A 16804-nucleotide genomic window follows, 5' to 3' on the forward strand; every position below is an offset into this window, starting at 1 on the left:
CAACGAACCATATCCAGTCTCCAAAGTGTCAACCTATCCGACTCACTATCGCTAAGGGGATATCCGTCTCAAATATCTCTGCAGCCTTATGTTCTATGCATTGATCCATGTCAAAGACATGGTAGATCTGGCTCATCCTCGAGAAATGGCCCTGCCTCGACAAAATTCTGGTTGTGGACATTGGCTATGTAAGCATAATTCTTTGCATGCTTCGAAAGCAGAAAGATGTATATAAAAACATCATGTAGAAAAATAAATTTTGGAATCGCTTACACTTGAGAAGAGGCTTTAGATAGATAAGGAATGCGATGGTCCTGAAAGAAAGAAAAAGTTAGAGTGGCTTAGTTGTAAACGACCTCGTTCACCAGCGAGAAACAATGAGACAGGCTCTTTGCGGAGGAGACAACCTGATCCCATTTCTTAGAATTTCCATTGTGCTTTTGTTGATCTAAGCAGCGAGTTATATACCTGGTAGGGAGTCGATTTTGGTGAGTAGTCGCTAGGAAAGAAAAAGGTTTGTGACTAACATTCTCATTCTATTAACGCTTTCTGAGAACTAGATATGTGTGTATGAATGTATGTCTGTATATATATACATACATACATATAATTGTATGTACGTATTTGTAACAGCCACAATGACCTACCAAAATTTCGAAAAGTTAAGAGGTTATGGTGGCTATTGCAAACAAATTTATATCTGGTAAAATATTGGCCATTAGATTCTGTATATACTGAATATGTATAATGTATATATACTGTATATATATAGACGTATATATGTATGTGTATATTTATATATACACGTACAGAGTATATATAGATGTATATATGGATATATTTATATATATATATATATGTATGTATATATTATATACATTTTCATGTTCATATGTGTATGTGTGTATAAATTTATGTATACATACATACATATATATATATATATATATATATATATATATATATATATATATATATATATATATATATATATATATATATATATATAAATTTGCTTGCATGGCTATAATGGTCTCAAATTAGACTTTTCTAACAATTTTACAAAATCCTTTATGATTGATATATGGTAAATTAGGCTAGAAAGTGCAGAATTTGGTAACTTGCAGCCATTCATTGCATACGACAATGGAAAAGGGGAGCTGGAGTGGTTGGAGAGCAGGATGGAAAAAAGGAAGCAGAATGGAGTTAAGGTAAAAAGTTAAAAACTGGGTGCAGGTAGGGGCCGAAGGGATTCTGCAAACAACCTTGAGTATGCCTACAGTGCACCAAGTGTGGGGCCCTGATACACTATTCATTACGAATTCCAGCAACTGTCATCTAGTAGTTGTAGAGAAATTTAAGTACTGTGTATCAAAGCTTCCTTTCAGGCACCGCTGATAAATTGAAATTTAAACAAACATCTCATGACATGAAAAATTCATATCGAATTCAGATAACCTAAGCGAAGTATTCGGCTCTGAATTATATGGAATTGCTCCTGTTACTTTACAGTATCGCGCTCTGAAGTACATGGATTGCTCCTGTCACTTAACAGTACTCCATTCATGATCTTTTCGTACATTCAAGAAGTTATAAAAAGCATTATTTATTATTTATCCTCCCAAAAAGAAGTACGAGTATAAAGTTTATTTTCATTCTGATTATAAATCCCTTGGCTACCAATTTTATTTCGTATTGTACTTAAGCGGAAAATGTCTGAAGAGCTGCGAAAGGAAAAGCTTTAAGCTTCTGAAACGTTTATTCCCATAAGTAAATAATTTATCTTGAAAATGTAAGGACAAAGCGAAAGCAGAAATTCAAGATTAATGCTGCAGAAAGGCGGCGGTGCTGCGTTCGATGAAAGATTTAATTTATCTTGTGGTTTTCATGTTAGGCGCGCCTGTGTTCAAACACTTACACTTGCACACACACATGTATATATATATGTATATATATGTATATTATCTATATATATACTATATGTATTAAGTCAGGCAATTAAAACTCATTGCTACTGCGGCGGAAGATAGCGGTACTACCTGTACATTGCCCCCAGTAGGCAGTGCCAGTGTATTTCAAGGCAGATAGGAGCCCCTTGTCAACAGTTGTTGACCACCTGGTTGTATGAAGTGCCCTCTAAAATCAGAGGCCCATCTCCTTAGGCCAATGAATCTCACGGTCGGATGCCAAAAAAAGAAATGATAGCATTTTGCAGCTCTGGGTGGTGTGAAAGTCACCAAAGGACTTGGGAATTGCTGTTTGTACGTTAATAACCAGTACTGAGAGTTGAAAATCCAGTAGGAATAAAATACTTAGTCATGGGATTTTTTATGTGTGAATGAGGTTGCAAAGAAGCAGAAGAGTATGATAGTCGATTCGTTAAGGAAAGAAAGCATGATGTTTTGCAGTTAGAGAAGCAAAGTTGAAAGAACAGTGGGTACAAGAATAAGATGGACAGAGAGTGATTATGTCTGAGATAAGTGTATGCTATACAGCTAAGAAGAGGTAGTCCCTATAGTGCCAGGAAGACTCTGGGGACGGTTGAAAGAGTTCAAATGTATTAGTTCGTGACTGTAACCATATAATTAAGTGTGGCTTGAGAAAAGTTGTTACAAATGGAATGGAATGGAAAAGAATGAAAGCGTCTGACTACATAGCTGGTTATGGTTGTAGTTAGTATTTTAGATGCCATGGTGTTGGTAGGTATGGAGTTCCCTGATAACTCAGTGAATGAGTCTACTGTCTACCTGTTTATCAAATGCAAAACACATAGGTATGAATCCTTACTGGGCAGGGTGTAAGTTATGACATAAGTAAAGCGAATTCGATTTGCAGGGGCGTTTGTGGCTTAAAATTTGAAAGTATAATTAATTCACGTGTGAATTAGTGATATATATACACTGTATATATATATATATATATATATATATATATATATATATATATATATATATATATATATATATATATATATATATACGCTGGTGTATGTGGTATTAAGCACATAAGCAGCTAGAAATAGAAATCTTGACCGTGTCTCGCATCATACTCTACCAAGTCAGGTAATAGTCTGGAAAAAAAAACATACCATCGATGGTTTCGCTTTCCTCTTCTCTTCTATGATAACTGGAAATTTATTACGTTTATTCATCGCTCATTCCTCATATGCACAAAGTAAGTCTTTAAATACCTTGTTTCTTCTTCCAGACAATTTTTTTGAATGACTCTCTGCTGAAAAGGAAGCACAATAACGTTCATAGATCATAAACGATATTATGCTATGACCTCAGCAACTCTCTGTTCAGATGTAATATTTTCTGCTCCACCTCCCACTTCTTCAGACAACAAATCCTCACGAGTCTCGTTAGCTTGATCAAGAAATATGACGTTTGATGCGCAACTACACAGTTTAATTTTTCAACGTCTGTTACATTCTCACATTATCATTCGTTACACTGGCTAGGGGAATCTTCTTCGTTGTATCCCCAAAACAGATTCCTCATAAGCAATTACCGGTACCTAAAATCCCTCTCCCTGCGACAAAATAGATTATTATCTGGGATAAAGAAATAGTGAAGTGATACTGGCGTGCTTTGGTGATGGATGGCGATAATGACACCAAATTATTTTTTCAAAATCAGTGAAAAAGTAAGCCCTGCAATTATCTAGTGAGGGGCAATTAATTGAAAGAACGCTGAAAGGTTAATGGAAAATTTAATAGCCTAGGTTAAACATAAAAGAAATGAGAAAACGAATTCGTGGAAAAGAACTTTCAGGATTAAAGGTCACCGATGTTGATTTTACTTAATATTTCTGAATATGGATTTTTATTTTTGTTATTGAAGTTGAGTTACGTGATAATTTTAATCTCCATCGAGGAGTCCTGGCTAATAAGTGTTTTGACATTTCTTTATGCGCTTATCATTTTATATTGCCCACAAGCAATAAGGCAGTCAGAGAAATAGATCACTGGAGTTGGGTTACTGAGGTATATGTACATGGTTGCTGAGGTATATGTACATGACAGTACATAATTAATTTGGACCAAAAATAAATGGCAATGAGCTAGGAAAAGCCATCGTTAGCGTCTTACGTGTCTCATGGTGGTCATGAGAAGTCCGTGGACCAAATAGAAATAAATAAGAATAATCATACCACTGAGAATGCGAAGAGGCTGGACATGACATTCGTATAACATGAGCGCATTCTTATACAAACTCGTTACTGCAATATCGGTTCAGTTAAGATAAACTCTAGGAATTTTTGGATAGTAAGTAAATATATGAAGTAGCAATAAATACCAAAAGATACTTTATTCAGCGTGCAAAACTAGTAGTAGCAGTTTAATACGTGCATTGATCTGTGGAACGCGAATGACAAAAAAGCTGTTGATTTTTATTGTCATTTAAATATACTCGTTTGTAGTATTCGCTAATTTTACACATTCCATTTTCGTAATTTTAAATATTACTCAACAAATTACCCATTAACATTAAATTCACTTTACCTTAGGAATAAATTACACCCAAAGGGAATTATAGACGACAAGTGCACTTACCCTGACCTCTTGATGTCCGAGTCACTGTCACCTTTGTTAAGACCCCAGTAGGCATAGGCCTCAAGTTTGTAAGTTAAATGTACTAATATGCACAAATATGTGCAGAAGACTGCATGTTATTCACTGAGGCTTAAGAAGACGAAAGGTTTGTGATAAAAGGAACGGGATTGAAAAGGAGAAGATGGGAACTGCCTTTTGGGCGATGCTGCTTGGTGGAAAGGGTTCTGATATTGTCTATGTATTATATAATTATTTTGAGAATTTTGATCACGTTTTTCCGCATTGGTATCACTGCAGTGATACTGCAATAAAATAAAGCCTAAATAAAAAGGTCCTACAGACTGCATTTTCAGTACCTGTATATGGCAGGGAACCGATTGAGTTCAATTGTACAGATCAGTTTCAAACGCGTACCGGGAAATTTGATTAGCAACAACGATATCATTGTAATAATGGAATCACAAAATTAAAATCTCACACTTAATAGTTAGAAAAGGACTAAGCATAAAGTAAAATTTTAAACGTAATAAAAACCTGTTAAAAAGTCTGAAGAGACAACAGCGTGGATATTAAAAACAAGAGGAGATTAACAGTAAGTGAAACACCGACAAAAGAGTAGAATTAATTTTGTATATCGTGCTCAGTTAGCATTCTCGTTATCATGTTCATAAGTATAATAATGAAATGCGATGCTTCAAAGGAGTAGAGGGTGGTAGCAAAAAATTATTTAGAAAGTGCATGATGAATAGGATGGAACAAGGAGAATAAATAAATGAATAATTACGAGATACATCAAACACAAAGGGAAAGATAGGGAGAAAGAGAATGAGTTTAGCTAAAGTGTCTGTGAGAGGTTTGGTAAACAAAGTATGCTAGATCAATAGCTCCCATCAGTTATGTGCCTTTTTACGCCCACTCAGTGTTTTAAAGCTTATGTTGACTTACGTATACTTCCTTCTTTTTGCAAAATAAAAAAATTTATTCAATGGTAAGGACCACAATTACAGCACCCAGAGTAGTCATCATGGAGCGAACACAATATCCGGAAGTGTCTAAGTCTACCGATGGTGAGTGTGGTCAAATTCAGTATCGGAAGTTTCCTATTTCATCTTTTCTGTTATCTGTTGCGACCTTTCTGACAAAAGTGTCACTTCTTCCCTCTGTAAACTAGCCTCTAGCTTTTGACTAAGAGCTTTCATGTTTTCGGTGCTTTCCAAGGAAGACACACTCAATCATATTCTGTTCAAATCAGAGGCTCTCTCTCCTTTCACTCCAGGCACCATAAAAATGATCCATTTTTCCCAAAGGAGAGGCACTCTAACACAAACTTGAGCTTTACCACATTTCATTTTCATATAACCTTACATTTACCTGGCGCCATTGTAGCTGGGCGGGGTCTTGTGTGAGGAATCGAGGATATTTCAAGCTGCATATACTTTTTGGGACATAATGCAATCATCAGATTGCTTTGTATTTGTTGTTGTTTGTGACTGCAATATTTGTTCCCTTCCCCATTTTTATTGTTTTCCTACAGGTTCTATTACTTAACTATTCTTTCCTTATCCTTATCAGTCACCTCGAGTCGCCCTTCTGTGATTTTGCTGATTATTATACCTTTCGTAAATTAGATTAATTTTCGTCGAAGAAAATATGCAAATTAATGGAATTCGCTTCTCACATAAGTAATGGCAAACTCATATCAAGAATATGAGCATGTAACATGATTTACGAAACAATGAAAATGTTTTTTGTACCCCTTATGATGAGAAATAAAATAATTCTAATGCGCAGTACTCTTTCCACGGATAATGCAATTATAAATGGCTCCTCACAAAAATGGGGGTGGTTTAGTACATATTCATGAGAATTACAGCTGGATGAATTTTGAAAAATAAACTGCCTTCCTGTCACAGACAGGTCTTTTTTCCCCCAATTAGATCACTTCTGCAGCGTATATATCTCGGGTTATGCTAGCTATCGTAAAATGTGCATGCTTTGGTTAACTTGCCTTTAACACCTTTCCTTAGCACATGAGTCATATTAAACCATGCTTCCATGTTAGCCACCTACTCTCTGGATTAAATGTGTAAATAACCTTATACTTTTTCAAGTTTCTAAACAAACATTCAGTCCTTAAAGTAATATAAATTGTATTTACTGCACCAGTGCATTGATATTATGTATTTTATGTATGATCCTACCTTAGGATAAGAAGATACTGAAAGTTTCGTTGAGTATGTGCTACTCTTTAAAATAAAAAGGAAATAATTACGGTGATCCTATTCTTCTTTTGATACACAAACACAAACAAAGTCACGTACAAAATTTCCAAGTCTTGGTCTTATTTAAGTGAGTTAGCAGTTCAAGTCACCCTCGAGGCACTGAGACGCTTTTGTCCCATCCAGCAGCTGTAAAGAAAAATGGAAGAATTCGTCACAGACTAAATATACAAACCACTTCAGTTTAGAGCGAGAATAGTTTGTGGAATTTAAAACAGCACAATGCTACGAAGCGGCAAGTGGACGCAAACAGACCTGTACCTGATTAGAATACAGTATAGAAAGAAAAGAACATGTCGTTTAGAATGGATGAAAATAAGCTTTATGCATAACCATCGTAAGCGGTGAATTGTTTTTTAATCTATATTAGTTTCCCAATGAAGACTCACGATTCGGAAGATTAGAGTGGGCCAGAGCTAATAAATAATAATAATAAAAAACTGTCTATGACGACAACAATTTACAAGTCTCTATAGTTATTAGTTAGAAATTAAGAAGTTACAATCATATACCTGACTGATTGAAAAAATATCCAAACAAGGAATGTTTTCAGGGTCTGTCAGAAAATCGTTGGCAAACTTATTAGGTTTTGCTGTAAAAGCATCTTTATGGAAATACACACCTGTCTATCACTATCCCTTGCGTGTACAGTGAATTACTTTGTGGTATAGTTGCAGATGATGTCCCCCACACATTTTCAACTCATTCCCATAACTTGATGATTTGATGAGAATTTTACTTTATTATTTTATTGTGACATACGGTAGTTTGTGTCCTTAGCATATGAAACATCATGAGCCATATTTCAAATGAAATAAACTGAGTTAACAAATTAATGTGGTTAATTGAAATTTCATATATCAAAGGATGAACAAGAAGGACAGATTATTAAGCACTGGAATGAGTTAAAAAGTTGTGCAGCTGTATTTCAAACAATTCACTTTAAACGTAAGGGAAAATGATAGTATATTTATCAGTTTTACTTTCATACTACAAAATATTGTAATCGGTATACAGGCGCCTCAGTCAAGTTCTATGGAACATGGGCTGAAATAATTCCACTGGGAAATATACAGAGATGCCATCACGTAACGGAAAGAAAGAGGATCTCAAGGGAAGGTGAGGATATTGTTATTGACCAGACGAGTTGCCCTTCAGTCATTTGTATCAAGAGAGAGAGAGAGAGAGAACGATGTGCCACGTCGTTTATGAGTTTAATATTGTAAGAGATGAATATTAAATGAGAGACAAAGATGTTAGTGACCAATATAAGTGATATTTCTTGTTTGCTGTGCATGTGGAAGTATGCAAACAAAATACCATTTCTTGAATTTAATGTTTGACTGCCATATTTATATGGGCATGATACAACATAGCGAAATAAGTGCCAAATATCATTAGTTAAAGGAATATACTTAGGCACGTCTCTAAATACTCCACTTATTTCTAATAAGTTAGGGAAAATGAAATGCATAAGACTGCATGGCCTTGACCCCCGGGCCACTGCTCGGAATTTCTGGATGTCTTCACTGATATGCGTAGAGAAGTTCCTTTGATCTAATGATTTCAGGGGCTTAAACTCCATTTCTAGACGTCTACAGCAATGTTAGACTTCCCAAGAGAAATTGTGTTTCCATTGTTATTTCTCTTCAGCTTTAACTTTGTTGAAGGGTCTTTTTAGCATTTATACATCCCCGTTCATCTTTTCTTTTTGCTTGAAAGAGTCATGCAACTAGCAGGATGTTAAAACGCATGTTATTTCATCCATGGTTTACATAGCTGGATCCCTACAATAAGCATTGTCATTCTTACAAAAGAACTGGGTCGTTGAACACACGTTGTTCCTCCGTGACCCCTGGAACATTACTCAGTATCCATTCTGCTGTTTCTTTTGTTAACTGTTCTCTTTGTTCGCATCTTTTGATGGGGATAACTATTCTTATGTCCTTTCATATCGTACAAAAGTCAGCATTGTTCTAATGTTATGATAATGTTGAAAATATTAGTATAACGAGTTTCCACTATTCTTAATGCTCGGATATATATCTATATATTTTATCTTTTTTTATCATACACCCTTTCCCCTTTGATGTAGATGCCAAACGGGCACTTCCTTCTGGTTTTTCTACAAGTCTTGAAGGATGAGGGTGATATCCACACAGTAGGGTAACAGTACAAGGGAACATTCAGACATCTAAAAGAACTGTAGCAGCCAGGATGAGGAAGAGTCATAACCTCATATAAGAAATCTTCGTTTTAACTGTTCTCATACCTGTCCTATTTCTTGATTACATTAGGCTTTGAGTAATTGCATATCTTCACGCCTTCAAGTCTGTACATTTGACATTTCTTTTGAAAGAGATTAACTGTGATATTTCTTTTCGCTGTTCTACTAGGATAAAACAGCTTTTTTAACACCTACTCAGTTCATAGTATGATTATTTGCAGTGACAAGAACTAAAGTAGCACCGTTTTCCTATGAGTATCTTGTACTTAATTTTCTATTCTATTTTCTTTTCCGGTGATTTTCCATTTTGATCATTGTAAAAATGGTCGCATGACTTTCGTGGAATTTGATTCACATATCTTTTAATATTGTCAGGAGAGTTCTTTGTAAGTTTCGAAATATATTTCAGAGAAAAACTGCTTATGCTACCGTATAGTAAAACATTGAAGTTATTACTATACGGTAGCATAAGCAGTTTTTCTCTGAAATATATTTCTCGTTTTCTTAATTTCATAAAAAGTTTTTCCCGCTCTTAATGTCTGTATTTCTGATTACGGCTATTTCATCATCAAGATATTAAGGCCTACATACGCGTGATTGTTTTGAAAACATTTGGAAGAGAAAACAGATACCTTTAAATTTATTGCAATTGCATGAATAAAAATTTAAGGCAGTCAAATTCAATAACTCTCCAGCGCTCACTAGTCATCATTTTCTAATGCAGAGCGTGCGCTACTTCCGCTCCAGTTGCGAACTTTTGAACGTGATTGTACACAAATAGCGATATTGGTAGGTTTTTTATAACACTAAATTTAAATTCAAACACTTGCTTAGTAACTGTATCCATTTCTCCCACTCATTTAATCTGTCAACGGAAGTGTTTGCATTTTCGTTCTCTGGGCAAAATTCTTGTTATGTCAGCAATATACCTAAACCAATAATTTTCCTTCAAATTATGACATTAAAATTTCAATGTACAGTATGCCTAAAACTGTGGACAGGATTTTCCATTGCCAAACCAAAACATTGCGTGTAATATTCCTTTTTGAATTCAAAATGTATATTCATCTGTTTGTTGCCTAAGGAATCAGATAAATCTGTTCTTACAAATCATCATAAGTACTTTGGTAAATGATGACTTTCAATATAGTATCATTATTTACTTTATTGAAACTCACAGATCTGGAGTAACTAATAAACAGAAGTCTACATTGTTCCGTATATTAGAATCAGATGTGGTATTAACCAGTGAGTTAAGAATATTAATAAGGTATTTGGCAAATTGTAGGATAGAGCACCAAGAGAGCCTGTTAGAAAAACGTTTTGCGTATTTTATGGATCCGTACATATAACTTTAAGCTGGTGAAGTCATTCGAAATTATTGTATTATAAATGATAAATGAGTTTTGTTATAATTTCGTTTATCTTTAGGAAATCTTAATTTTTTGTTGAATTTACTATTCGTTCAATTTCTAAAATCAATCATTGTTTTAGTACGACAGGGGCTAAAAACCTGTTTAATCTAATATGTTGGAAACTAATAAAACGCAATCGTTGTATAAAGAAAGGTTTAGTAAGACTATGAATATCAGCCTTGGAATGTATGAAACTGATTCCTTTAGTTCAAAATAAATATGAAAAATTTATAAGGAGTGCAATTGTCCTCTGATCCTAGTGACAAAATGTAGGGCAGGAGTGAGAGCTGCCGCACGCGCAAATCCAGATTTAAGTGGCTCTTTCACTTCGGATGTCCATTTGCACCGTCACCCTAACACTTTTAATCTAATAGTTTCAGTTATGAACTTCATTATAAAACAAATACTTATTGGAAACTCACGGCAGCACGAGTAGCCTTTTCAGTCATGAGGCCTACTGATATATGCAGAAACTGTAAATCACGTCCTGTGCCTCTCCTCTCTCTCTCTCTCTCTCTCTCTCTCTCTCTCTCTCTCTCTCTCTCTCTCTCTCTCTCAGTGACTAATGTTCCCGTGCACGAATTATTTCCTTCTTCTTATATCGAAAGGTAAAATCATTCTTTATCAGTTTATTTCAGAAAAGGAGCTGTTAACTCTACACATTCAATCAAATGCGAGGGGATAGATAATACCAGCTTAGGAACTAAATACTAATCTCTTCAAATAAAACCCATAAAATCTACTATAAGTTATTTTAAATTTTAATAGTGTAACGGGTTATAATGTATATGGATGAATTTGCTTGAATATAAATTGCTTTGCACTAGGTACAATTAGTAGATACGCGCTGGAAATTATTGTTTTTGCATGCAGTTTTTATGAAAATATCTAATTAAATTTAATTAACATTCCACAAAAGGCCCCCTTGTGGTGAATTAATATTCGCCGCAAGGCACATGCATTCGCATTTGTATGACGAAGCCAAGTAAAGGACTTCCTTTCATCCGAAATGCCAGACGACAAGGAAAATGCGCAGCGGAGGATAAGGAACAGCCTGATCCAACTATTCTGAATGACTTCGAGCGAATGATCCGCTATTCATACGATTGGAAGGCCTTTGCATTCGGGTCACGGCTAGGAGTTCCTGGAATCCTTTGACCTTAGGGATGGTAATATCATTCCTGGTGGTCATGAACCGAACCTTTGATGTAAATTGCCTTAGTATTGATTTACGTCCTTCGGTTGAAGCAAGTAGAATAATTGCATTATCATGATTTTTCGATCATTCTGAAGGAAAAATTCTGCATTGCTGAAAAAATGCATGGATGTAAGACTAGACTGACTAAGTTTTTTCAGGTAATATTAACCATAATAAAAGGTATTTGACTCTTCAAACAGAATTCTTGAATGCATGGCTATTTCCTTTATGGTTTTAGTTTCGCTGAGAAAGGATTGTCTTGATAGAAAGGTCAACATTGCAATATGTGAAAAGATAAGCAATTCCTGACTGAGTCATGAGACTTGGAGCTAGTTCTCTCTGCTTCAAATGTAGGCCACCTTTGCAGTGGGAAGCATCAATTTAAACAAGGGCATTACGATTTCTGGACATAGGAGCTTCCTCACTGACTCGTGGACATATACTGCAAGTGTTATTCAATGTTATTTTGATTTTATTTATAAATGTTGGCATTTCTTTTAGTGAAATCATCTTCGTGTTTATAAACGCCGAGGATATGTCAACTGTACCCGTATGGTTTGTTCATTTCACTTTCTATTATGGTGACTTCAGTCTCTCTCTCTCTTCTCTCTCTCTCTCTCTCTCTCTCTCTCTCTCTCTCTCTCTCTCTTCTTTATATATATATATATATATATATATATATATATATATATATATATATATATATATATATATATATATATAATATATATATATAATATATATATATATATATATATATATATATATATATATATATATATATATATATATATATTATATAATTTTGAGCGTGAGTGTACGTATGTGTTTAAGCGCGTTTGTATCAGTTCTTAATCAGAAATCAATATTGCTTATATAAATGCCTGTGGAGCATATAAGGAGGGCAGTAAAAATTTGAAGAATACGGGGGTACTAGGGGAAACGCTGTTCTTTGGTGTTAAAACTGGAACTGAGTGACTGACCAATGTTTGTATGGTATGCATCGAAATGACAAATTTTCCAAATGAATCAAAAACATTTTTACCTGTAAAAGAAAAATGCTTAAAAAATGTATTGTTTGAAATCTCTTAGATTTCTTGAGAAAGAATATGGAAGACTTTTGGTTGACAACGGTTGATCCTTTGAGTTGATGGGACGATAACAGCGTGGTCAAGAGCAAAGAGAAGGACGCATCATTATCGAGTTAGGAGATGTGAGTAAAGAGAGAGAGAGAGAGAGAGAGAGAGAGAGAGAGAGAGAGAGAGAGAGAGATAGTTTGAGGCATATATCGACGTACAGTACATAGAATAACAAAACCATAAAGGTACAGTCTAAAGTATTGCAGATTAACAAAACCATAAAGGTACAGTCTAAAGTATTGCAGATGTTTGGTGTAGAATGTTATTTGAGACTGATTAGCAATTTCGTATGATAGAAATGAAGTTTTTGAAAGAGTGTGTTGGAAGGAGAGTGCAAAGTTTGGTGCAAATTCTATTCAAGGAGCGGACTGTCTATATGCCTGTTTTATAGATTGAATGATTAGAAAACGATATGTAGGCGCAAGTTTAGGAAATACGTAAAAGGGCTATAAATGAATATGCAGTGTCTGACGCATGGAGAAATTGCTCGATAATTTTGAGTATCAATTATAAGCAGCAGATACGTTGAAAACTTAGTAACAAAGTCATTGTTGAATATTGATACTGTAAATAGAAAAAAAAATTAGGTATGTGGGTGTAGGGTCCCACATGGCCGCCGGAACTCATACCGTGCGGGCATCCACGCCTCACAACGAACATCTGACATACACGCCGAGCACGCTTGTATAAGAAACACAGTCGGCAGACATCTTTCAGCATTCAACAAGCCCGACATCCGTAAAGCTTTAGAACGGATAATGCCGGCCAAGACGACCTACGACATGGCCAAAAAAGTGCACGTCCTCAACGAGCTGCAGAACGTGAAATACGCGCTCATACGAGTGGATGCACAAATAGCCCCCCCTCTAGCCTACTCGGGACCAACCGGGTCATCCAAAGAAGAGACAAAGCCTACCAGATGACAGTTGACGGCAGAACCGTCTGGGTTTTCATCGATCGACTTAAACCAGCATACCTCCCAGACACCGACCTACAACCGTAGGCCTCTCAAAGGGGTGGGAGTCCTGTAGGGTCCCACATGTACCTACACGATCGTCCATCTGACCTGGCCGCCCGAACTCATACACTTCGGGCATCCACTCCTCACTACGAACATCTCACGACGTACACGCCGAGCACGCGTGTATAAGAAACAGCCGATAGCATACACCCTTTTTACTGTGTACTATCGTCAAATGTATCATTGCTACTGGAAGCAATACAATGTCAGCCTTCCAGCTATATTTATCAGAACTCTGTCCGTAACTTGTATGTAGAATTATGTACCATTTTCCATTCTCAAACACACACAGTTGAATGAATGTTAATCTTTATTTTGTTCGCCTCGTGTCAGGCACTACATTTCCGCTCGCAAGAGCTCTTGACCAGCCTGTTTGTTGTCTTGAATAAGTTACGGGCTGCTCTATGAGTAAGTGCTGGCATAAGGCCAGCTTAATGAAAAACAACAACAACTTGACTAAATTGTAAGTTTGTAGACGCAGCCTCTTACACCTTCGCTACAAGGGGAAAATAGATATTAAGGACTGAATATTGTTACTAAAAATGGTAAAAAAGTGGAGGTGGTTCACTTACATGCACATAAACCAACGAAATCTAATGTATTATATTTGATGTCCCACATAATTTTACAATTTTAAGAAGGTTAAATACCCTTCTGAAATTTCGTAGTCAGAAATATGCCATAACAGGTTCTTGGCGAGCTGTTTGAAAAACAGAAATATGAAACTTGTAATGTGATAATGCAAGTACCAGCTATGCTTTTATTTTCATATCCCTAAGAATATTTTCTTCCAGATGCATTTATATATATATATATATATATATATATATATATATATATATATATATATATATATATATATATATATATATATATATATATATATATATAATGTACATATCTAAGAGGACTGATTTGTTCCAGTGCTTCATTTCAAACTCAAAATATTCACAAGGATGTGTAGGAAATGATTGTTGAAGCTAGAAAATTGAATAGTGCCAGTATTTGACAGTATTACATTGAGAGACTGTGTTATTGGCTGATATTGCCATTCACCTTTCTGTTTTCTTACAGACATTTTTCTTATAAATAATTTTAGCGGTATACTCCACAAGTATATCAAATAGAGGTGATAAGAAATAACCGTCTGTCTACGTATCTTTATCTGTCTCGCCAATTTATATAAAACGACCAATTAATCTTTTTTTCTGTATAGTAGATATGGGAGGAGAAATCCTAAAAAGCAGGCAGTATGTCAGTAACGATACATAAGTAGACTGAAATCTTCATTATAACGGATAACTGCAATTTCATTTATTGCCTTTTTGCCGACAAGACGTCACCGAACGTCATGCGACTGCTCTTCGATCGCGAGAAAATTCTTCAAAAGCATTCGCAGTAGTAAGTCCTGTTTTAAATCTGGTGGGCGCTATGACTGAAAGGCAGATGGAAATGAGAATAAATCTACATATGAAGGAAAATATATTCCTTCTCTTAATATCTGGATGTTTTACTCCTTTATTTTTTAGAGGAAAATTTGTTAGTCTCGTAACTTTCTTACGAGCTTCGATAAAAATTATTCGTATGGAGGAGAATTGAAAGCCTCATTGGGTTTTTCCTTCTCCTTTTTTCTGAAGGAGGATGATTAAAACTAATACAAAAATAAGTATATCTTTTGTCTTTTGGAGAATTAGCTGCTCATTCAGACATGTTTGGGGTAAAAAGAAGCATGTATTTTTAATTTTCGGTTGCAATTGCTTGCTTGATTTGTAAAAAAAGAAGGCTTGCTTTTTAGATGAGCAGTTCTTGTTGCACTTAAGAATAACATGTAAAATTCAAAGAAAAGATTTACGAGCTCCTTTCTGATTAGCATTCTAGATTTTCTCGTCTCCAATCTTTCGCTTTTTATGCTCCAGAATATTCCAGTGTTGCATTTTGATAATTCTGGTACGTATGATTGTATGTATATGTATATGTATATATATATATATATATATATATATATATATATATATATATATATATATATATATGTATATATATATATATATATATATATATATATATATATATTTATATATATATATATATATATATATATATATATATATATATATATTTATATATATATATATATATATATATATATATATATATATATATATATATATATATATATTACTAAATTGGTCATGAGTTGCTCTCATCCAAATTTTATTTGTTATATTTTCTTTTCCAGATATGGTACTCAGTAGACGACGTTGTGAAAGCGTGGGATCTTTTTATTGAAGCGACACTCGTACCGTATGGAAAAAGCAACGGATTTGGAACTGTTGAGCAATATGGTAGTGATTCTGAGACAGGGAAAGCAATAGCACATGGTCAAGAATTAAGTGATTCACAGGAATTGCTTGAGGAAGAATTACAGGAGCAAAAAGGAAAAGAGGAAGAGGTAGTAGAAGAAGAAGGAGAAGAGCAATCTTTCTCAGCCTCAACAGATACTGAGAGGTCGTTCCTCCATGACTCAAACAAAAGCACAGGGTCGTCGATGAAGAAATGCAGAGAAAAGGCAGTCACTCGGCCAACCGGAACTGTGCTACGCGAAGATATCAGCCTTGAAAACAAGGCTTCCATGATGAGCTATTCTCCCGGAGAGGGAAATATGGAGAAGTCGGATTTTTCAGGAGCAATTCCAGACAACCTTCGCATGAGGACAAAAGACACTGACACTTCGACGAAAATAAGAGTTGCTGATGAGTCCAGGTCACGGCATGTGGCAGCTCGAGAGAGAGAGCCAACTTTCTTGCATGACTTAGTGGACATGACGCGACAAGTACTGCAAGTAAGTGTCGATTACTTTTTTTAGCCTTAAAACCTAACTTCCTAATTGACCACAGTTTTTACATGCTTTGAGACATCATTCTCTTTTATGGAAATTTCCGGTTTATATTCTATGATTGTCACCCT

The 16804-nt window shown here is 35.2% G+C and overlaps 1 protein-coding gene across 8 annotated transcripts in view; it reads left to right on the plus strand.

The window, feature by feature from the left end:
• The window catches only part of LOC136835323 (alpha-N-acetylglucosaminidase-like), a 280695-nt gene that overhangs the window by 225270 nt on the left and 38621 nt on the right, over positions 1-16804 (plus strand). For all 8 annotated transcript variants that reach the window (XM_067098664.1, XM_067098663.1, XM_067098665.1 and 5 more), the window contains exon 15: positions 16077-16679. In XM_067098664.1, coding sequence (XP_066954765.1) covers positions 16077-16679 — 603 coding nt within the window. The remainder of the gene's footprint in view (positions 1-16076; positions 16680-16804) is intronic.

This window comes from Macrobrachium rosenbergii, chromosome 55 (genome assembly GCF_040412425.1).
Source record: "Macrobrachium rosenbergii isolate ZJJX-2024 chromosome 55, ASM4041242v1, whole genome shotgun sequence".
Taxonomy (NCBI): Eukaryota; Metazoa; Arthropoda; class Malacostraca; order Decapoda; family Palaemonidae; genus Macrobrachium; species Macrobrachium rosenbergii.